Source organism: Myotis davidii, unplaced genomic scaffold (assembly GCF_000327345.1).
Source record: "Myotis davidii unplaced genomic scaffold, ASM32734v1 scaffold272, whole genome shotgun sequence".
Classification (NCBI taxonomy): Eukaryota; Metazoa; Chordata; class Mammalia; order Chiroptera; family Vespertilionidae; genus Myotis; species Myotis davidii.
The window spans coordinates 47981-71550 of record NW_006283634.1 but is presented as its reverse complement, the minus strand read 5'-3'; the positions used below and the strand labels follow the sequence as shown (position 1 = coordinate 71550).

The window sequence follows — 23570 nt, the reverse complement described above, 5'->3', positions numbered from 1 at the left end:
CTAGAAAAAGAAAATCCTAATTTGAAAGCTTTTGCTGTATACAAAAACGTTTCAGAAACCAGAACTGCACGTGCAGCATGACTGACGATCCCTGGCTGCGCGGGGAGGGTCCTTTGCGTCCGGCCCTCCACCCAGACCGCTCCCTCCCGCCTGCTCGCCCCACCACAGGCTTCCACAGCACGTCAGCGCCCTTTGCTCGGCATGAACCTCAGGGACATGTGGACGACAGGCCCAGCCTCGCCCGGACAGGCTCCTGGCCCAGGCCCCTCAGACCTGTGCCCGCAGCACATCCCTGCCAAGTCGGACAGTGTGGCCTGATTCAGCTGTGCACCCAGCTGGGTGGTGAGTGAGCAATCAGGCTGCTTCGAGCCTTCATCTCCTCCAGGCAAAATGGAGATAGTAAGAGCATCACACCAAAGGGACTGTCACAGGTCCAAATGCAAGGGCACACAACACACGTAGCCCACGCCTGATACAGACGCGCTCAGTGAGTGGTCCCTCTGTGACAACACTTTTCCTCTAAACAAGGCCGACTGTGTCCTTCCTGCATGGGGGTACCTAGTTCTTCCTGAACCCAAGGTCATTTCACTGCACCTTCTTCTATCCCACAGAATATGTAAACCTCATGATCAAAGAAAATCTTGCAGAAAACCCATCCCAAACATCTGTACCAACATAGATCTCATTTCCACTCCACATCACAAACAACAACAAACATGACTCGAGAAACTTGAGAAAATACAAAAGCTAAAACACACACACAATAACCCTACAAAGCAGGCATCTGGCTTTACCTAGGCGAACGGTGCAGATCTGAAGAACCTAGACTGGCTCCATTCTACTTCACTCACCCTCTCTCCACTCAAAGTACCTGCAATTTGGTGATTTAGCTTCTTGTCCTAACACACTTAGCCGTTTGTACCACCGCTCGAGGCATAGCCTCGGAGTTCCTGCAGGCAGCGCTCAGTGCAGGCCTCTGTGCGGGTCTGCGTGTGTTTGCCGGCCCATCCCCAGACTCGCCGGCCTGCAGTTCACACTGCCACCGCACCTCCCAGCGTGAAGGTGTTCCCCACCGTCTGCTCCTGGCACAGCCAATTCCGAATCCTAGTGGATACACCTCTGCAGACGCCTTTTCCTCTGGAGCTGCCTCTGCCTTCGGTGTCATGCTTGTCCCTGCACGTGGCCAGGCACCTCTCTCGACCACACTGCCTGGGACAGTCAGGGCCCGCAGAGTCACGTTTCCACCAGTGCTCCCTCCCTGGCCACCATCTCTTCAGCTGTCTCCTCAGCTCCACCCTCCACTCCATGGCTCACCACTGCCTGTGAGGGGCCAGCCACACTCACTCCTCTGGCCCCGCCCGGGCAGAGCCGCATGGGAGCAGCAGACTCTTGGCTTCCAAGGAAGGCTGCCACCCTGCTGGGCGGGCTGGTGCCTGTACCACCATCCCTGGTGGCGAGTGCATGCTGGCCATCACCTAGGCGTGCTCGTCTGGCTGTGTGAGGACAGCCCGGACCCAGCTCAGTGCCCTGAAGCTGCTACCAGCATCGTTCACAGTTCTCCCTCGGTGTGAAAGCTTTGCTTTGGCCTTTGCTTTTTAACATGTGTATTTTATTGTTGACAGTATTACAGATGTCCTCCCCCAATTTTCTCCCCTTTACCCTCCCCCTCCAAGCCTTCACCGCACTACTGTCGGTGGCCATGGTCTATGCATATAAGCAGGTAAGTCCTTTGGTTAATCTCTTCTCACCCCCTCTGAGATCTGTCCATCTGTTCTATGCCTGGGGTCTTATTTTGTTGGCTGATTCATTTTGTTCATTAGTTTTCACATATATGTGATACTTGTCCCTATCTGACTGGCTTATTTCACTTAGCATGATGCTCTCCAGGTCCCTCCATGCTGTCTCATAGGGTAAGAGATCCTTCTTTTTCACAGCTGCTTAGCATTCCATTGTCTTTGGCCCCCTTTTTAAAGAAAGGGGGCCTTGGAAATCACCTGGCCTCCGCAAATATCACCACTGCTACAAACACCTGTCGGTCCAGGACCTGACTGCTCTGCCGGGTTGGGGTGGTGTGGTGTGTGTGTGTGTGTGTGTGTGTGTGTATGCAAGTGTTACATCCTCTGCTCTCTCACAACTCTGAACATGGAACACTGGGCTCTACCATTTTTGAATCATACAATTGGGGCAACCACATGACAATTCTCATCTACACTGTATGTGTGGGGGGAATCTATTACAGTGCAATCCGCCAGCTCAGATCTCTCCATCCATGGACAGCAAGCTCCTGCTGTGTGCAGGGGCTGTGGGAGCAGATGCACCCTGGCTGCCTGGCGTGGTCTCCGCCTTTCACTCCCACTCATCCCTCCCTCCCTGCACTGAACACCAGCCCTGGGGGGGATGTGGCCCCCCCCTTTCACTCCCACTCATCCCTCCCTCCCTGCATTGAACACCAGCCCTGGGGGGAGGTGGGCTCCCCCTTTCACTCCCACTCATCCCTCCTTCCCTACATTGAACACCAACCCTGGGGGGAGGTGGGCTCCCCCTTTCACTCCCACTCATCCCTCCTTCCCTGCACTGAACACCAGCCTTAGGGGCAATGGGCATGGGCTCTGCCTGGAGGTGCAGGTCCTACCCTCTCAACTATATAGCAGCCCCCAGGACAGCACAGGGACCCTGTCTTCGCCGTCAGTGGCGCATCGCAGACTCTGACACAGATAGGTGTTTGATGAAGAAGGCAGTGCTGTCCTCAGGGAACTGGGAGCTACTCTCCCAGAAACCCCTCCTCAGTGTTCACAGGACGGAACAGTCGAGGTCTCTGAGAGCTGGGCACAGACCAGGGAAGTATCCTGGAATCCTGGAGTTGTCAAAAACGTACACTCTGTCCCCACAGAAGACAAAAGTGTCTTCAAAAATCATTTTTAAGGCATTTCACCCTTCAAATTTAGCTCAGACTCACATCTGAACCTATTTTTAAAAATGCTTGCACACTGTATTACTTATTGCTAAGTATTACATTATCCTAAAATACAGTCACTTAAAATAACACCGGCCGCCTCTTACTGCTCAGTTTCTGTGCTCAGGGGCTGGGGAGGGCGGTGGGTGCTGCAGGGACAGCCTCTCCAGCTTCACAGCGCCTGTGAGGAGCCTGAGACCCAGGCAGAAGCTGCACTGTCCTCCAGGCCAGCCCCAGGGGGCTCCGTGCCTCGCAGCGGCCACGTTCCACTCATCACCCAGACCACGCGCAGGAGTGACACCGAAGCAGGAGGCTGGCCGACACACGTAGATGTGAGGGCAACCGAGTCACACCCAGAATGAGCGAGGCGGTCAGCAGGGCCCAAGAACAAAGCGGCTGTGACTCCAGGCCCTGCCAGCACAGACCTAGCCAGTGCGCCCCAACGCACAGCCCGTCGGGCTCCCTGCCCCTCAGGTACCAAGATAAATCTCAGAATCTATAAAAGAACTTACAGAAAAAGCAAAGTAATAAGTGTGCAAGAGGAAAACAGAGAACTATCAAATACAGGATTAGAAGGGTTCTCTGAGCATAAACATAATGAACGATGAATTAACTTTTATGATCAAAGTATTAAATTTCTATAAATTAAAACAGGATTAAAAAAGAGGCAAATGATTAATTAGGAGGTAAAAAGTAGGAGCTCTTCTAAGTTAGTGAATGAAAAGCAGCAAACTAATGGAAAAATGTGCAAAGAGTAAGACAGTCATGCACGATGAAAGAGAAATGACCAACAAGGTCCTGGATTCATTGATGCTGAGCAGTGCTGAGAAGAAAGCTCTTCCTCGTTGTCGGTCAGGGTGCACACACTCGTGGGGGCCTTCCGCCCGTGCAAGGTGAGGACGGCCTGGCAGGAAGGACAAGCCACAGCCCGAGCCTGACAACTGCCCGTTCCCCCTGACCTAATCATTTCAATCCTATGAATCTAACACAGAAATACACTCATATCACTAGATATAAAACACTGTCTGTTCTATACCTCGGCTTTAAAGTATCTTCGTTTGTGCTGACACTAAGTAAATTTCTAAAAAGAGAACTTAAGACTTAGTAACCTAAACAAATAACTAGTATCAGCTGGTAAATAAGGCTAAAAGCAAAATCTTTTAAAAATATATTTTTATTGATTTCAGAGAGGAAGGTAGAGAGAGAGAGAGGAACATCAATGATGAGAGAGAATCATTGACCAGCTGCCTCCTCCGCCCCCGCACCCCCACCTCCCCCAGCCACACTGGGCTGAAAGCAAGCTTTTAAGTAACATTAACGTGAACTGTGCTCTGTCCTCCAGTCTAAAGGCTTCTCTGCTGATTCCCTGACATTCAATGTAGGAGAGAATGCTCCCGTGTAAGTGAACTGAATCGATTTCTAAATGGTTTCCTTGACAACCTAAGTTCTCGGTTTGACTCCTCCATCAGATGCTCCTCTCTGGACAGCTGTGGCCCGTCAGACTCAAACTGAAATACGCAACGCAGTCCTGTACCCACACCGACGAGGGACTCGGCCACGCTCCTCTATCACTCTCCACCAGGGACAGTGACAGACTCTCTGACCTAGCTCTAGCCAGGCTCCTGAGCCACCTGCTCAAACAGCCCTCCCCTTGGCCCACAAAAACCGCACACTCCCAGCACACTTCCATCTGTGCCCTCTGCCCCCGGAGTAAGAGATGTGAACAGGCCCCAGCACAGTGCCCGCCAACTCGCCATCAGCACCCCACAATGCCCGAGCCCCCCGTATAGGCCCGAGCCCCCCTTCCTAAAGCTTTACCAGAAAGGGCTTAGCTGCGAGGGTGAGTCCCTCCTCTGTCCGAGATGGGCTTGTCCCTCCTCCACCTCGGGTGTCCTTCCCCAGGGCCCAGCGCCACCCCTGTGCCGTGCAGTCATCAGGAAGGCCAGGCCCGGTCTCCCGGTGTCCACGGAGGACAGAGGTGCCCGAATGCTCTCACCAACATGTCTGACGTTTCACTCTCCTGGTTCCACTCGCCCCTCTCCTCCCTCGCTCCCTCGTTCCCTCTGAAGGCAGCACATCTGTGTGCACGGCAGGCAGGCAGGCTGGCCCTGCCTGTGCAGCGCAGTGCTGATGGGAGCCTCCCTCTGGCTCTGGTCATCGCTGACAACAGAGGCATTTTCCTTCGCAATTTAAGAACCGGTGGGGCTGAGGGAGAAATCACCTCAGACACAGGTGTCTAATCCTGATGACACAGAGAAAAGAAAGCTACACCACCACGCGTATCCGCAGAGCCAGTGAAAGAACGTCCATCATTCAGCCTGGTGTTCACATGATCTGCACACTCAACTGAAGGTTAATTGGGGCAAAAACGAGGCTTAGACCACAAGCGTTCCGTGTCTGAGAGGGCTGTCTGGGCCACGGCCTTGGACACGCCACCCAGGCTCCTCCTGAAGCCGGCAAGGCCTGGGCCTGGAGCCCCTGGAATTGAGGTGAAGCTGCAGGGACCCTCGTGGGACACACAGATCCTGACGCTGGCTTGGCTGTGGGCTTTAGGAAGGCTGTGGGTGGCTGTGTTCACACTACACCATGAAGGCTGAAGAGGTGAACGTCCTCAAAAGCAGGATGACCTACTCAGATCAATCCATCTCCCCCCCCCCCCCCCCCCCCAATACATCAGGAGAAAGGCTATGTGGAAACAGAAATGTTTGAGAACAAAATGTCTGGGCCTTGAGGACAGGAAGGAACTCGTCTCATAAACCTAAAGTGGGTCGATAACCTTGACAAGGACAAACACATCCTGATGTGGAGACTGCTGGGTTCGCATCACAGCGGAGGAGGGGCGGGGGTCAGAAACTGTACTCTGTTTGTTCTATGTTTCTCCCTTACATTCAATAAATGTTTATTTAACAAAGGAAAGTCCTAGATCTAAGAAAGTAAGAATATAATTAATTTATGGGTTTCTAACGTTCCTCAAGTTATCAGAGCCCACAGGTAGAATATGCCACTTCTGGGAAGATGGAAAGCTTTGCACCAAGCATATCAAGAACATCAAAACAACACAGGCAGTTTTATTTTTAAAAATCACAAATAACTAGAAATAGGAGGATAAGCTGCTAGTGAATGGAAAAATAAAGAGCAACTAAGGTCTGATTTAAAAGATTGCAGAGGTCAAGAGAATAAATCCTTAAGTTGTATGGAATATTTCTAAGATCTTAAGTAAAGGCAATAAGATGCACTGATTCACATATGCTATGAGAAAAGCTAGAAACATAATGGTAAACATCAAACATAAAAAACAACATTGGAGGCAGCAAAGCAGGAGTTACCAACAGAAGGGAGGCCACGCGAGCAGAATCGAGATGACGCCCACAAACAAGGACGCTCATAGGAATACAGCGCAGCGAATGGCAGGGATCCCAATGTGAGAGGAACTTAGAAGCAGCTACATATGGGAATTTTCCTAAAGCAAAACACAGATTTCAGACAAGCACTTAAGAAAATGAATTAAGAAGCTTCCAGAATTGACCCTTACAAGAAAGCCAATCTGATACCGACTCTGAAAAACTAAAACTCTACAAAAGAAACACGTAAACAAACAAAAATAAAGGAAAGCTATTTTTAAAAAACAAACAGGAATGGACTCTGGTTTTGAAACACAACATAATAAAAACAGTGCGGGCTGCAGGCCCACAGGGCAGGCAGGAGTGGCCCATGGGCACACTGACATGAATTAAATGCGGTGAAATGCAGAGCCGGCTCCTCAGCTGCACCAGCTTCTCTCAGTGCTCACTGCAGCCTGTGCCTAGTGCCGCCCCCTGCGCAGCACAGACACGGCACAGCCACGACCACGGGCCACAACAGCTTCCAGAGAGCTGTGTGAGCGGGCGAGGCAGACTCTGCTCTCTGAAGCCAGGAGAGAACGACATACTCCCCCCAGCAGACCAGCGTGGCCGTAACCCAGCCCTGGGAGCGGAGACGAGAGGCGTGGGCTCTGCTCAGGACAGGGGGCAACAGGAAGTGCAACCTGTTATCGCCCGGTCCCTCTGCTCCTCCTCTGCCTTCCCTGAGAGAGTCTTTGTAGTTCATCCTTTTTTAGGTGATTCTACTATAAATATCTGTCCAAGGAAAGACAAAGAGCTAACAGAGAGCATCATTACTAATGGAAGAATGACATAAGGAGAGTCGTTTCAGCTCCATACAACACACATAAAAATAATTCAGGATGAGAGAGGTGGACCATGACCTACAACGGGTCATCCCTACACCAGAATGACAGTCGGAGTCTCTTCAGTTACAGGGGTTACTACACTTTATGTTTTTATTTGGGAATTGTGTATTACACCCTGTACCAGAAAGGCTTTAGGGCATGTTTAAATAAATTTATGTTGAAAGATAAGGGTAGTTTAGAAAAAGTTATATTCCAATAGCATTTAGACAAAAATACTGAATCCACTCCACAGCCTGCTTCATTGTCAAGACTAGGGGGCGCTGCTGAGTAAGTGGAACAGCCACACTCATCCATGATCAGAAATTCAGTGCCATGCAACACCGGGGAGCACAGGGGATATGAACTCAGATGTGTAAGAAACAGGTTCCCCAGCGGTTAAGTCGGGAGCTGCTGGGGACAAGGGCATGAGTGACCCTGTGTGTGCTCACGTGTCCAGTGCTGCTCCATGCTTCACGTATAGCCAGGCTGCATGTGAGGCTCTACTGAACTCTGACCTTTGGTTGTGCACAGTGGAAAGCAGTGAAAACCCAGATGAACAGAGAGGCCTTTCAAGCTGCTTACAAATCCTATTATGTTTGTGATTTACAGTTTTATAAATGTCATCTCCAATCGCTCTCACAATATTTCCCACGAGGACATACCGTGTCCCTCTGTCCCTAAAATTACTCTAGAACAGTGGTTCTCAACCTTCCTAATGCCGCGACCCTTTAATACAGTTCCTCATGTTGTGGTGACCCCCAATCATAAAATTATTTTCATTGCTACTTCATAACTGTAATTTTGCTACTGCTATGAATCTTAATGTAAGTATCTGATATGCAGGATGTATTTTCATTGTTACAAATTGAACATAATGAAAGCATAGTGATTAATCACAAAAACAATATGTAATTATATATGTGTTTTCTGATGGTCTTAGGCGACCCCTGTGAAAGGGTCATTCGACCCCAAAGGGGGCCACGACCCACAGGTTGAGAACCGCTGCTCTAGAACATCTCGGCCCACAGTGTTTTCTGTGGTTCCAGTGACCACCTCCCCATGGCAGCCTGCCTCCGAGGACCGTGTCCTGGCTGCCCCTCGCTCACACCAGTTTCCAGGGTCCTGCCGGAAGCCCTGGGACTCTGCAGACACGTGGGCCCAGGGCTCCTCCGTGGGTGGCCGGCGCCAGTTTGTTCTCTGCTCCTTCTCTCAGCTCCCTTCCCTTCGACCGCACCCTGAACACCTGTTCTCTGTGGCAAGTGAGAGCAGTGCCGCACAGCCCTGCACCTGAGCCTCGGGACATGCAGACTCCACTCACACAGGTGCCGATCATCAAACACTTTCTGGATGTAACACACCTCCAAAACATAATACCCTTTTATTAATAACCTGTTCCCCTAGGCCAGTGAGTGAATTCTCGTTTGACTGTGGTGACAGGAATATCTTTGTTAAATTATTTGGTTCATAAGCAGTTTTTGTTAGTTTTCTTTTTAAAAATAAGTCTGTCTGGCCAGCACGGCTCAGTGGTTGAGTGTAAACCTATGAACCAGGAAGTCATGGTTCAATTCCCTGTCAGGGCACATGCCCAGGTTGTGGGCTCGATACCCAGTATGGGGCGTGTAGGAGGCAGCCAAACAATGATTCTTTCTCATTGTTCCTCTCTCTCCCTTTCCCTTCCTCTCTGAAATCAATAAAAATATGTCTAAAAATGTTAATAAAAATTAATCCCACAATACCCCCCACATTGAACTAGAGCTCACTCAACTGATGCCTATCAAAAACCCAAGCCACGTGCTAAGCCAAGAGGCTGAATGAAAGGCAGCCAAGAATGTAATCAATCATAAGTGTATTTTTAAAATTCGGCAGGTTGTCTAGGGTCCTATTAATTTCCTATGACTTCTAATCAAAATCAAGCCCCTTGGACTCAGAGGCTGTGCTGTAGTCACAGCTCCGCAGGCCCCCGTGCCTGAGCAGGCCGGCACCCACACACCTGTGACCTGGGGGCAGCATTTCCCGGGTCAGCGACACCACTCCCAGGCATGACGACTTCTCCCTCAGAAACACAAGCTACCTGTTAGCCTTTGGGTTCCAAGATACGTTCAAAGTGTCTAAGAGAGACTTTACGGAAGCAAATGTTAGAACAAACTTACACTTTCGGTTGTGTGTTAACAGAGCCTGCCTCAGGTCCACAGCTGCTCTTCCTAACAGAGCATCCGTCCGCAGGGTGTGATGGCTCCACACCCGGAACTCCAGCGTGCTCTGTGCGCTCACACTCCTGCGGGACGAGCAAAGCAAGGACATGCGTCACTCAAGTGCCCATGGCTATTACATCACTTACCTCAATTACTTTTTAAAGCCAGGATTCAGTTTGAGGGAAAAATACTGTATGAAACAGTAAACTACTTGAATTACAAAAATAATACTTACTTTCAAGTACATCACTTTAAAAGTTAAATAAGAATTTTTGTACTTAGCGAACCAAAATACCACCTATACATCAAGAGTCTGAGGCTTGCCCTGGCTGGTTTGGCTCAGTGGATAGAGCATCGGCCTGCAGATTGAGGATTCCCAGGTTCAATTCTAGTCAAGGGCACATGCCTGGGTTGCGGGATTGATCCCCAATAGGGGACGTGCAGAAGGCAGCCAATCAATAATTCTCTCTCATCATTGATGTTTCTGTCTCTCTTTCTGTCTCCCTTCCTCTCTGAAATCAATACAAATATATTTTTTTAAAAAAGAGTCTGAGGCTTCACAATAACTATTTCTATTTGAACAAATTTCTCAACATTTAAGACAATTGATGGCACTGGTTCTAATATACAAATTTATAACATTGTACTTCAGAAATGCCAAAATTAAGAATAATTGATTTTTGCTCTATTTCTTTTTGCAAGACAGGAAGAGAAAATATGGCTACATGAAAATACTTTACTTTATGAAGCTAAAGCAAGGATTATTTCGCCTCTTCTGTAAAGGAAAGGAAATTAACCCACAATTTTTTCACTTTGAATTGACTATTCATACTGGAACACAGCAGTCATTACCATGAAGCTTTCCTACGAGATACTAATTTTTAAGATTCCAAGCAGCACACTTCCCTCTGAAGGCCGCGTCCCCTCTGCGGTACTCACATGGTCAGCTGCTCGTCCCACTTGGGATTAGAAGAACTGTTGGATTTTGCTGTTTTCTTAATTTCTCCATCTACAACTACTTCTGTATAGATTGCTGTTCCAAACCAGTTCTTTTTTCTTTTTAGTTTGGCACTAGAAACTAACAGAAACATGACAATCACTGTGAATATATGTAGCCAGAAAGCAGTATTTATACTAATAAATCAATAAAAATGAAATGGTACTACTTGTGCAACTCAAACTCTTCATTGACAGAATGAAAAAACCCCCACTACAACAAGAATATGATAGCCCTAGCCGGTTTGGCTCAGTGGATAGAGTGCTGGCCTGTGGACTGAAAGGTCCCAGGTTCGATTCCAGTCAAGGGCATGTACCTTGGTTGTGGGTATATCCCCAATAGGAGGTGTGCAAAAGACAGCTGATCAATGTTTCTCTCTTATCGATGTTTCTAACTCTCTATCCCTCTCCCTTCCTCTCTGAAAAAAATCAATAAAATATATTTTAAAAAAGAAAAAAACACACAAACAAAAAAAAAACCCAAAACATGAATATGATAATGCCTGAGAACCATTTGAATTTTGACAGTATTATTGAAATATATTGCACATACCCATATAATTTACTCACTTCAAGTATATAATTCATGGTGGTTGTGCAACCACCACCATAATCAATTTTTAAAAATAGTCACCACCCCAAAAAACACCCCTTTCTTCCCAACTCCCCTTTCCCCAACCCTGAGCTACTATAGTTGCCCCTTCACCAATACAGGTTTAAACCGTGCGGTTCACTTAGTTTGTTTTCAATAAACATATACAGTATTATATATGTATTTTTTCTTCCTTATGGTTTTCTTAATTGTCTTTTCTCTAGCTTTATTGTGAGAATACAGTATACATACAAATAACATATAAAATATGTGTTAACCTTCAGGTCTACAGTTGGCTATTAGTAGTTAAGTTTTGGGGGAGTCAACAGTTATACGTAGGCCCAGCTGATATGGCTCAATGACTGAGCATTGACCCATAAACAAAGAAGTCACTAGTTTGATTCCCAGTCAGGACACATGCCTGGGTTGTGGGCTCAATCCCCAGTGCGGGGCGTGCAGGAGGCAGCCGATCAATGTCTCTCCATCATCCATGTTTCTATGTCGCTCTTTCTCTTCTCTAAAATCAATAAAGACATATTTTTAAAAAATCATTTGATATGGCCCTGCCAAGGCATTAGGGGTGAGTTAATTACTAGTAAATGTTTGACCAAATATAGCAAGCTAATTTTTTAAGTTGATGCTTTTGTATGGCCCTTGAATTATGCTATAAATATCCAAATAGCCCTTGACAGAAAAAAGGTTCCTCAACTCTGACTTAGAGCACTGTCCCAATACAGCAAGGCTGTGGGTTTGAGCCCTAGTCAAGGCATATACAAGAATCAACCAAAGGCCCTAGCCAGTTTGGCTCAGTGGATAGAGCGTCGGCCTGAGGACTGAAGGGTCCCGGGTTTGATTCCGGTCAAGGACAACATGCCTGGGCGGCGGGCTCAATCCCCAGTAGGTGGTGTGCAGGAGGCAGCCAATCAGTGATTCACTCTCATCATTGATGTTTTTCTCTCTCTCTCCCTCTCCCTTCCTCTCTGAGATCAATAAAAATATATTAAAAAAAGAATCAACCAATTATACAAAAATAAGTAAAACAATAAAAACTGATGTCTCTGTCTCTATCTCTTAAAAACAAACAAACAACAACCCAGTTATATTTGGATATTTAGCTACTTAGGAGATTGGCGCCCCAACCCTCAAATTGCTCGAGTCAACTGTAGTAACCTACTTTCTTTTTAAAAAATAATTTATTTTCAGTTACAGTTTACACACAATATATTAGTTTCAGGTGTACAACATAGTGATTACACTATGTGATCACCCGATCTGACACCAGACATAGTTATTACAATATTATTGACATATTTCCTATATTTTACATCCCCATGACTTTTTATAACTGGCAATTTGCACATCTTAATTCCTTCCCCCTTTTCATCCAGCCCCCAATGAGCCTGAATTCCGGCAACCATCAAAATACTACCTGTGTCTGAGTTTGTTTGTTCATTTTGTTTTTTAGATTCCATACATATGTGAAATTACATGGCTTTTACCTCTCTGTGTCTGACCCATTTCACTCAGCATAATATCCTCTAGATCAGTGGTTCCCAACCTTCCTAATGCCTCAACCCTTTAATACAGTTCCTCATGTTGTGGTGACCCCCAATTTCATTGTTATAAATCAAACATAATTAAAGCATAGTGATTAATCACAAAAACAATATGTAATTATATATGTTTTCCAATGGTCTTAGGCGACCCCTGTGAAAGGGTCTTTTGAGCCTGAAAGGGGTCGCGACTCACAGGTTGAGAACCGCTGCTCTAGATCCATCCATGTTACAGATGCAAAATTTCATTCTTTATAGCTGAGTCAAATTCTATTGTATACATGTGGCACCTCTTGCTTATCCATTCATCTATTGATGGGCACTTACGTGGCTGCCATATCTTGGCTATTGTCAATGCTGCAATGAACACAGGGGTGCATAGGTCTTTTGAATTCGTGTTTTGGGTTTCCTCGGATAAATACCCAGAAGTGGAATTGCTGGGTCCTTCTTGTCCCATAGCCTTTGTTTTCCAGTCTATTTTGTCTGACAGAAGTACTGCTACCTCAAGTTTGTTTTTTTTCTCATTCCATTTACATGAAATACCATTTTCCATCTCTTTACGTTCAGTCTGTGTGTGTCTGGATCTGGAGTGGGTTTCTTGCAGGCAGCATAGATAAGGGTCTTATTCTCTTATCCCTTCAGCCACGGTATGTTTTTTTGACTGGGGCATTCATTCTATTTACATTTAAGTAATTGTTGATAGGTGTGTAGCTTCACCATTTTATTATTCACATTTTTTATCTTTCTTCTTCTTCCCCTTCCTCCATTCACCCCTCCTTCTTTTTCAAGACTTTAACACTTCTTATAATACTTGTTTGGTGGTGGTGAACTCCTTTAGCTTTTCTTGTCTGGGAAGCTATGTATCTGTCCTTTGATTCTAAATGACAGACTTGCTGTGTAGAGTAGTCTTGGTTGTAAGCCCTGGCTAGCTATTCATCAGTTTGAATATGTCTTGCCACTCGCTTCTGGCCTGCAAGGTTCTGCTGAGAAATCAGCTGAGTCTTATGGTAGCTCCTTTGTAGGTAATTAACTGCTTTTTTTCTTGCTGCTTTTAAATTCTTTCTTTGTCTTTAATCTTTGGAATTTTATCATTATGTATCTAGGTCTCTTTGGGTTCATCCTGTTTAGGGGTCTCTGCACTTCCTTTTTCCTTTAACAGGTGGTAGAATTTTTCAGTCATTCTTTGTTCAAATAAGTTCTCAAGTCCTTGCTATCTCTCTTCTCCTTCTGTTGCAGATGTAGTCATGCCTGAGGTTGTCCCAGAGGCTCCTTGAACTATCCTCATTTTCTTAGATTCTTATTTTTTCCCCTGTTCTGATTGGATGTTTTCTGCTACCTTGATATCAGCACAAACTCAGGATTTGTGCTTTGCTTTCTAAGACAAGAAGCATTCCTTACCTGTTCATTTTAAACTAGAAACGACTGACCTCACAGTAATGAGTGCCATGGGAACCACAGGGCATCTCCTTCTTACCCTGCCTGACTCCCACCCTCCTGAGGCAAATCTTCTAGTGGTCAAGGCATAGAGCTGCATACACACCCACTCCTGTTTTACATCCATGTGGTAGCTCATTACACACTATTCCATGCCCTGTTCTTTCAATTAACAATATTCTCTTAGAACATGGCTCCTACTGGTACACATACTCATTTCTTTCATTTTATTGTCTACCTAGAATTCCACTGAGTGTGTACGTGTGTATATATATATATACACATACACATTTATAATAATTTATATATATATATTTACATAACACATACTAAAAATTCTACACATATTTATATATGACACGTATATTACAAACCATATATACATTACTCATAGGAAATTATCTTGCAGAAATTTATATTATTTATATAAACAAATATAAATATACTTAATTACATAAATTACACATTATTTATAATTATGAAAATTATATAATACTTTCTAAACCATAAACTAATGTTTATAATTATGTAAGCAATATCAATTCTCCAAAATAAATTTCTAGAAGTAAAACTGTTGGCTTAAGGATCATTCTTCCTTGGATCATGTATTCCAACTAACAAGAATGAATTATCTAAAGTCCCCTAACCAAGGCTCTTCCATGCTCTTGCAAATGCTGTTCCCTCTAATGCTCTCTCCTGCCAACCTAACTGGAGATGAACTCCGATTACTCCTGCGCAAATTCAAGTGTTACCCTCTGTGAGTCCTTCTCTTATACATTCTGTATGTCCATAGGCCCCTGCAATCCCAAGCGGACCTAAGACACCACCTTCTAGGTCCTCACTGCATGCAGTTAACGGCCACTCTGCATGGTAACTGTCCCACCACAAATCCCTGGAGAACTAGGGCTTATGTTTCCACATGTGTAACTCTACTTAACAAATATTTGCCCAATGACTGAATGGATGGCTAAATGGATGAAAAAGGCCTTCAGCTTCCTTCTCTATCCAAATAATCATTTAAGGGCCAACTCGATGATGCCAGTTGCAGTACCCAAATTCTCCTACCAAAGAGGACCTATCTTCTCCACACCCAGCACAGGTCCCATAAATACTTACTGGACAAATAAAACACCTTTAGAGGGTGTCTACCATGGAGGCCTGTTGCAACAAATACACTATAGCATGAATCTAAAGGAAGAGATCCTTATGGAATAAATCTGCTGAATTCAGATGGAAAGAAAGATTTACCTGGGAACCACTATTTTACACTATTATGGAAATAACTTACCAGTTACCTGTAACTGCAACCTTCCACTGTGGTTATTACTAGTGTCAGACCTTGGGGAAGCAGTGGCCATGTCCCAAAATTCAGCTTAAACCTATAAAAAATTCAATTTATTCATGTGTTAAACAAGAGATTATAATTTTCCATATGATTAAAACTAGTCAATCAATTAAGAAAACACACTAATACAATACTGTCAACCCAACACATGCTGATACAGTCAGCTGTCCACCATTTAGAACTGAGACTTAGTACTATAAGGATTACAGGTGAGTACAGCCACGAGCCATGTCTGAATCACTGTGAGAGAGGATCCAGGGTCACGTGTTCATTTGCCCATTTATGACATATTCTACTATTTATGCATGTATGTATTCCTGAACCACCTCAGTAGTTTGCTTGATACCCTTTAATATTTAGTGTGCATTTCCTAAGAATAAAAAAATTCTCTCAAATAACGATAGGACAATGATCAAATTCAGGAATGTAACTAGTATGTTATTATTACCTAATATATATTGTATTGCATCAACCGTCCCAACAATGCCGTGTTGTTTTTTGTTTGTTTTATTGATTTTTTACAGAGAGGAAGGGAAAGGGAGAGTTAGAAACAAAGATGAGAGAGAAACATTGATCAGCTGCCTCCTGCACACCCACCACTAGGAATGTGCCCGCAACCCAGGTACATGCCCTTGACTGGAATCGAACCTGGGACCCTTCAGTCCACAGGCCGACACTCTATCCACTGAACCAAACTGGTTAGGGCAATGCCGTTTATTGTAATTTTCAAACACAGGGTTGAGTTCAAGTCTATATGCTGCATTAATTGTCATGTCCCCAGTCAATCTTGCATCTTTCTTTTTTTTTAAAATATGTTTTTATTGATTTTAGAGAGGAAGGGAGAGGGAGAGAGAGAAACATCATTTGCCTCCTACATGCACCCTGCCCGGGGATGGAACCTGAAAGCTAAGCATGTGCTCTGACTAGAACTGAACTGGTGACCTTGCGTGTACAGGACTACGCTCAGCCACTGAGCCACGCTAGCCAGGGCTTGCATGTTTCTTTTTGTAGATACTCTTCTGCAAGTTCTACTTCACTCCTCCATCCCAATTTTTATTTTTTAAATAAATACAAAGCAGAGCTACCTCATCTTTCTTCCACATGACAAATGTTTTTTAACACATTTATTTTATTTTTTTTGGTCATTAGTATATTTTCTTATAGTTGATAGTATTACAGATGTCTCCCATTTCCCCCCCTTTACCCCGCTCCTCCCAGCCCCTTGGTGCCCCCACCCCCACATCTTCACTAACAAGGATGGACCTGGAAAAATATGCTGAGTGAAATAAGACAATCTGAGAAAGACAAATATCACAGGCTCTCACTTATTTGTGGAATCTAATGAACAAAATGAAGTGACAAGCAAAATAAGACTTGAAGCATGGAGGCATGGAACAGACTGACATACCTTGATATGGGGCTGTCAGGACAAGAAGAGATAAACCAAACAACTTATATACTTACTAGTATAAGTTGACCCAGCGTGCGAAATCATGTGGCCCCGCCCACCTGCCTTGACACCCTAACCCAGCCGTGGACAAACTACGGCCCGTGGGCCAGATCCAGCCCATTTGAAATGAATAAAACTAAAAAAAAAGACCGTACCCTTTTATGTAATGATGTTTACTTTGAATTTATATTAGTTCACACAAACACTCCACCCAGGCTTTTGTTCCAGCCCTCCAGTCCAGTTTAAGAACCCATTGTGGCCCTCGAGTCAAAAAGTTTGCCCTCCCCTGCCCTAACCTCTCCATCCAGAGCTCGAGTGCATCTGGCCCTGACCCCGATCCCTCTGGCCTGCTCTGGGTGCTTCAAACCCCGCCCTCAGTCCCGTGAGTCACCTTGGGCTGTCCCCCAGGCCTTGCCGCATGGAGGCCTCCACTGGGCCCCAGGCCTCCTGGTGATGGATTGTGATGGTGTGACGCAAGCCCCCAATGCTGCAAGTCCCCACCCACCCACACCTGCTGATGGTCGTTACGGTGTAAGGGTGTCACAACCATTAGCATATTAGCTCTTTATTATGTAGGATATGCATAGTGCATGACAAATATTTTAAGGCTAACCTTTTATCTACTCTTAACTCCTGAAGATAAAGTGGAAGGTACTGGGCAAGATTGAGAAATATTAATGTCTATCTTGTTTTTCTGTTTGTAGCTTTTTCCACGCTCCATTTATAGCCTTCTCCAAATTCAAGGAGACAACACTCTAAAATCATTATACTCTCTTCACTCATTCAAAGTAGCACATGTTATGTGATCTGCGTATGTGCACATGCATGCTTGTGTGCGTAAAAGGATAAGAGAAACAGCTGCTCACTATTTGAGAAACTGATTTAATTAAGAGTTGCAGTTCTGGAGCCGCATCAGGCCCACTCCCCCTGCAGCTGAGCCAATGGGCTCCAGGATGACACCTCCTGCAGGTGCACCAGCTGCACGTTCACAGGAGAACCCCAAGGGGAGGCCATGAACATGAGGAAAGATGGACAGTGAAGGTTTCCATTTCCAGCAGTCTGGTAGATAGATATTTTGAAAGGTCTTTCTGCTTTAATGCAATTGATCCTGGATAAATTAAAACCAATGCACTTTTCTAACACTATTATGTTCTCAAGAAATTATCAAGCCTGCTCTCACCCATATTATAGTAGCCAATAAAAAAAAACAAAAAACCCAAAACTTCTTAAAAGTGAGTTGAAGTAACAGAGGAAATGGTGAGCATTGAGCAAAAAATGTTTAAATCAGAGCGTTGGCCCGCATGTGTACGCTGACAGGAGCACTGGGACGGGAGACCGAGCCCTGGGCATGCCATGGGGTGAGGGCTGAGCCCCAGGAAGCCAGCCAGGTCCACTGGAACTCCACATACAGCAGCGGCTCAGGCACATGCTTGCAGGAAGGCACCCCAGTAAGCCACTGGTATCACCCACAATGAAGAAAACCAATTATGATCCTACTAGAGGCCCGGTGCAAGGGTTTGTGCACCAGTGGGGTCCCTCAGCCTGGCCTGTGCCCTCTTGCAATATGGGACCCCCCAGGGGATGTTGGACTGCCAATTTTGGCCCAATCCCCACAGGCCTGCAGGGATCGGGTTGAATCCGGCTGTCCAACATCTCCTGAGGGATGTAGTAGTGCGCGAAGCAGCAGGCAGCTGGGGAGGAGCCCCAGCCTGGGCCGAGTGTTGCGCTGCTCCCACACATCATGGCCCCACTGTGCCTGCTGCTGTTGCAGCTCAGTAGCATGCTGCCATGGAGGTGGGAGAGGCTCGTGCCTCCACAGCTGTGCTCACTAGCCATGAGTCCGGTGTCTGGCACCCATCAGTCAGCTGAGCAGCGCTCCCACTGTGGGAGCACACCGACCACCAGGGGGCAGCTCCTGGGTTGAGCATCTGCCCCCCGGTGGTCACCACACATCATAGCAACCAAACAGTTGTTCGGTTGCTTAGGCTTTTATATATATAGATTACAGGCCTGGAGCACAAAATTAGTGTGCGGGGGGGGTGTCCCTCACCCTGGCCTGCACCCTCTCCAATCCAGGACCCCTCTCGTAATCCAGGACCACTGGCTCCTAACTGCTCACCTGTTAGCATATTACTTTTTTAGTTGTATAGATAGATTATATAGGATAGGATTGCTTAAATGGTGGGGGGGGCCTTTTTTCATCAGGAGGAGATGCTCTTGGCAGACAAAAATACATAATCCCTATATCTGGACTGATAGCCAGCCATATGCACTATACTGCCAAACCGGTCATTAAAAAATTGAACCGTTTTCTTACAACTTACACCAAACAGCTGTTGCCCTTAAAACCCCTCCTCAGCCCCGCCTCCTAGGCTGCCATTGGCTCCTCTGGGAAATCCAGAATGGCCCGCCTTCCTGTCAGCACCAGCCCTTCAGTCATGCCCCCAGTCCACTACCGGATGTATCTCTGGTCACTCTGAGAAGTGGCACCTCAGGTCTGGGCTGGTGGCAATTTTGAATTCTCATCCCTGACCTAACCTTCTTACAGTGCAAGCTCCATGAAGGCAAGCATTTGTCTTGTTCATTCTTAGTTCACTCATAGACTTTACCTGTGTCTATGCATCTATGCTAGCACCACATAGTGACTGGTCGAACAGTTGTCACGGTCGTCATGGTCACTGCCTTTTTATAAATATATATAGACTAGTAGCCCAGTGCACGAAATTCGTGCACTGGGGTTGGGGGGGGGGAGAAGGGCCCCTCAGTCTGGCCTTCACTCTCTCCCCTCAGGGAATGTCCAACTACCTGTTTGTGCCCACACTTTTAACAGATAACAGCTCCATTGTTGTTTCTTTCTTATGCTTAAAACCATTGGAATTAGTAGGTATTCAAAGTGTGTATACATTTTGGGGGGACACCCTGTATATCTCTAGTCAGCGGTGAAAGAAACCAACAGCAGATTTGGAACCCCCAGACAGGGAACCTTGCTCACTCCCTACATGTCTCCCCACTTCACTTTTCACCTTCGTGGGCAGCAGGAGAATCAACGTTTTCTCTCATTAATTCGGAAAAGCACGTCCTGTCACCTGCTGCCCGGCAGAAGTGCGCTAGGCTCCAAGCAAGCGAGGCTCAGTCAGGGCAGCCTTCGCTCATGGGTGCTGGCACCCAAAGTGCACATTCCTCCTCTACAGTCGCCCTGACTAACCCACTGTTTCACTGAGAGGACAGAATTCCTCTCCACCTCTGGGTTCTTGATCTTGAACGCTAACCGAAGGCACCTCAGCGAGGGCCGCCCGCGCCCACCAGGTGTGTCTGTCTGTATCTGCTCCCATCTCAGCACCTGCATTAACTCCCCAGATCTCGTACCTGCACTGGCCTCCGTGGGAACAGGGCATCACCACTCCGCCCTCTCACTGTCATCCCACAGGCACCCACCCTCAGCGCCCAGAACACCCAGACACTCTCCAAAGGACGTGAGTGCATCAGAGGGGATGTGTGCACATCCTGTGGGGGTGTTAGGCATGCCGGGTTGATGGAAGTGCGGTGGAGAGGTGGGGGGAACTTGTGCACGCCTTGGTTTGCAGCTGTTGCAGGCGTGGGAGGGTGACAGTGTGCTGGGGGATGTTTACCCTGCCCAACCCCGGCCGATCCGACCCTGTGTGAGCTGCCACCCCGCCAGGAAGGGTCACGGATCCGGGTCCCGGGACCGCAGACAGCCTCAAGCACTGCCCCCTGCCTGACAGGGTCACAGATCCATGTCTTGGTCTCGCGGACAGCCTCAAGCACTGCCCCCATCCAGCAGGGTCACAGATCCAGGTCGCGGGACCGTGGGCAGCCTCAAGCACTGCCCCCCCGCCCACCAGGGTCATAGATCCGGATCCTGGGACCATGGACAGCCTCAAGCACTGCCCCCCGCCCGGAAGGGTCACAGATCCGGGTCCCAGACCGCAGACAGCCTCAAGCGCTGCCCCCCGCCTGCCAGGTCACGGATCCGGGTCCCAGGACCACGGACAGCCTCCCCCGCTGCCTGCAGCTCTGAGCTCTCGGCTGCTGAAAGCAGGGATCTGGGTTTCTTTGGGTTCTATAATTGTAACACTGTTGCGGTCCTGCTGGCTGAAAGCAGGTTTCTGGGGATGGTTTAGCTTCTATAATGCAACACAGTTGCTTAGAGTGCAAGCTGAGAGGCCAGCAGCGGCAAGCGGGGAACCTTGGCTTCCTCTTTCACTGGAGCAAGCAAGCCTCCTGTTCGCTTCTGCTGCCTGGCTGCCGGCCGCCATCTTGGTTGGCAGTTAATTTGCATATTGCCCTGATTAGCCAAAGGGAAGCATGTTGGAGCTACGGTTAATTACCATGTTTGTCTATTATTAGATAGGATAATTTAGAAAATCAAGCTCTAAGGAAAGAAGCCACCATGAGTGAGTCAACAGAAACAAAAAAAATAAGTTTCCAACCCTGCAAGGACTTTAAGTATTATGATTACCAAACATAAATTTTTAAAATTAGTTTTAGCAATAAAAGAGCAACTAAAACATGGTTAAGCATAAAGAGATTATGAATAATGGCATTGCATTATTTGAAAAAAAACCAGATAGAATTTACTTGTTATTTATTTATTATTATTTTTTTTGTTAATCCTCACTAGAGAATATTTTTTTCCATTGATTTTTAGAGAGAGTGGTAGGGAGGGGGAGAGAAACATTGGTGTGAGAGAGACACATCGATTGGTTGCCTTCTGCAGGTGCCCCAACTTGGGTCGAGGATCAAACCTGTAACCAGGTACGTGAACCTTGGCCAGGAATTGAACTTTGGTGTGAGGGCTAATGCTCTAACCATTGCGCACACCATCCAGAGCTATTAGATTTTAGAATAGTTCCAGATTTACAGAAAAATTGTGAAGATAGTAGACTCCTCATAGGGCCAATTCCTACTTCCCCATATTATCACATCTTTCAGTAGTATGCAACATTTGTTTTCATTAATGAGTCAATATCATTAGTAACTAAAATCCATAGTTTATTCAGATTATAAAAACATAAGATAATCAATTAACTTGAATATAAATCTGAAAAAAAATCATTTAGAAGGAGTGCTAAAATAAACAAATGGAAAGTACCAAAGATTGTAAAAGATAGAAAAAAATGAGATCTGACATATATTGTCTAGTCATAGTCCCAGAAAATGAAGAAAAAAGAGGTCATACTAAGAGAGAAAAATAACTTAGTTTTCCAGAACTAATGATGGACATTTATGCACAATTCTAAGAAGCACAACATATAAAAGAGGCTGGAGCCCACCTAGTGTGACTCAGTGGATTGAGTGTCAATCCATGAACCAAGATGTTTCTGGTTCGATTCCTAGATGCTCAGGTTGTGGGCTTGATCCACCAGTAGGGGGCATTCCGGAGGCAGCTGATTAATTTCCATCTCTTCGATGTTTCTCTCTCTCTTTACCCTTTCCCTTCCTCTCTCTTTAAAAAAAATCAATAATAACGTATTTTTTTAAAAAAGAAGAGGCTAGAGAAACAAATCCACACCTGGGACACAGTGCTGAAACTGCAGGACAGCAGAACAGAGACCGTGCAAAAGCAGTGAGGAGGAGTGATGTGACAGCAGTCTCGCAGGGACAGCAGGAGGAGCACGGGCGGCAGGGCATGGACTTACAGGGGACCGAGGCAAAGCTGCATCACCAAACTCCTTGGACTTTGCCAGGGGAGCCAAAAGCCAAGACCTTTACTCAAGACGATCTAAGACAGACCATCCCAGAGTAAAACTTCCACAGGAGATGATCTGAGATACAGGAGGGACAGACAGTGAAGAAACTCGTAGCACAGAAGAAAATCTAAATAAACATTGTGGGAATCAAGCAACTACAACATCTTATTACAATGTTTAAACAAAGAGTTTACACCATCAAAACGTGGAACAGGAACAGAAGCACACAGAGGAGGCCAGGGCGAGGGCGGAAGCTGGGTGTGGACCCAGCACTGCTCAGCGGGTGGACAGGGTTTAACTTGACACTGTGCAAGCACAAAAGACGGCAATAAGAGGGGAATACCTTCAAACAAGTAGCAAAGGAGAGAGTACAAGAAACCAACTCGATCCATCAAAATAGGCTGGGGAAAAACAGGAATAAATACATAGCCAGGACCATCAGAAAGCACAAGGTAAGGGTCCAAATATAGAACCACTAGAACCAGGCACAGGGACTAATTCAGGAGACAGGAGACGCCTACAAAATAAAGATACTGATAGAATGAAAGCAAAAATATGAAAGGGACAAACCAGGCAGATATAAACAGGAAAAGAACTAGGATTAGTTACAATAGCAAATAGCATTACTAAGGAGAACAAGGGAAATGATACAAAGTTCAATTCAGGAAGCAGACAACACTCCCCATTTGCAGGCTTAAAAACAGCCTCCTTTTGCACTCCACCCCGCCCCCCTGCTCCAACAGACTCCAGATGCCTGTCTTCCCCACAGACTGGCTGACGGTCGCACCTGTGAGGAAAGGAAGCGTCTATGTCCCGACCAGTCACAGGAAGGTGTTCAAGTGCCTGGCACAGAACGATGACACCCAGCATAAGGCAGCTCCCTGCCCACTGCCCGCCGCTCCCCAGGCTGCTTGGGAACCCAGTTTCCACCAGGGCCATCTTCCCAAACTGCCACCCTGCACGAGTCTTCTAGGAACCCTGCCAACAGCATGACACAGTCTGCTCGGGGGGCTCTTTGGAGGACGAGCTAGCAGTGTGGCCTGATCACCAGTGAAGAGTAGCGGTCGCCAACCTTTTGGACCTCGCGGACCACCAGTTGGCGACTGCTGCTTCAGAGAACCTGAAAGGTTCCAATGA

General features: G+C 46.4%; 1 protein-coding gene across 1 annotated transcript in view; it reads right to left on the bottom strand.

The window, feature by feature from the left end:
- Positions 1–23570, bottom strand: part of WWP1 (WW domain containing E3 ubiquitin protein ligase 1) — a 63195-nt gene that overhangs the window by 36684 nt on the left and 2941 nt on the right. The window contains exons 2-5 of the mRNA XM_015565623.1: positions 15216–15306; positions 10292–10430; positions 9311–9435; positions 851–861 (exon numbers count right to left, since the gene is read on the bottom strand). Of these exons, the coding sequence (XP_015421109.1) occupies positions 851–861; positions 9311–9435; positions 10292–10430; positions 15216–15285 (345 nt within the window). The 5' untranslated portion in view covers positions 15286–15306. The remainder of the gene's footprint in view (positions 1–850; positions 862–9310; positions 9436–10291; positions 10431–15215; positions 15307–23570) is intronic.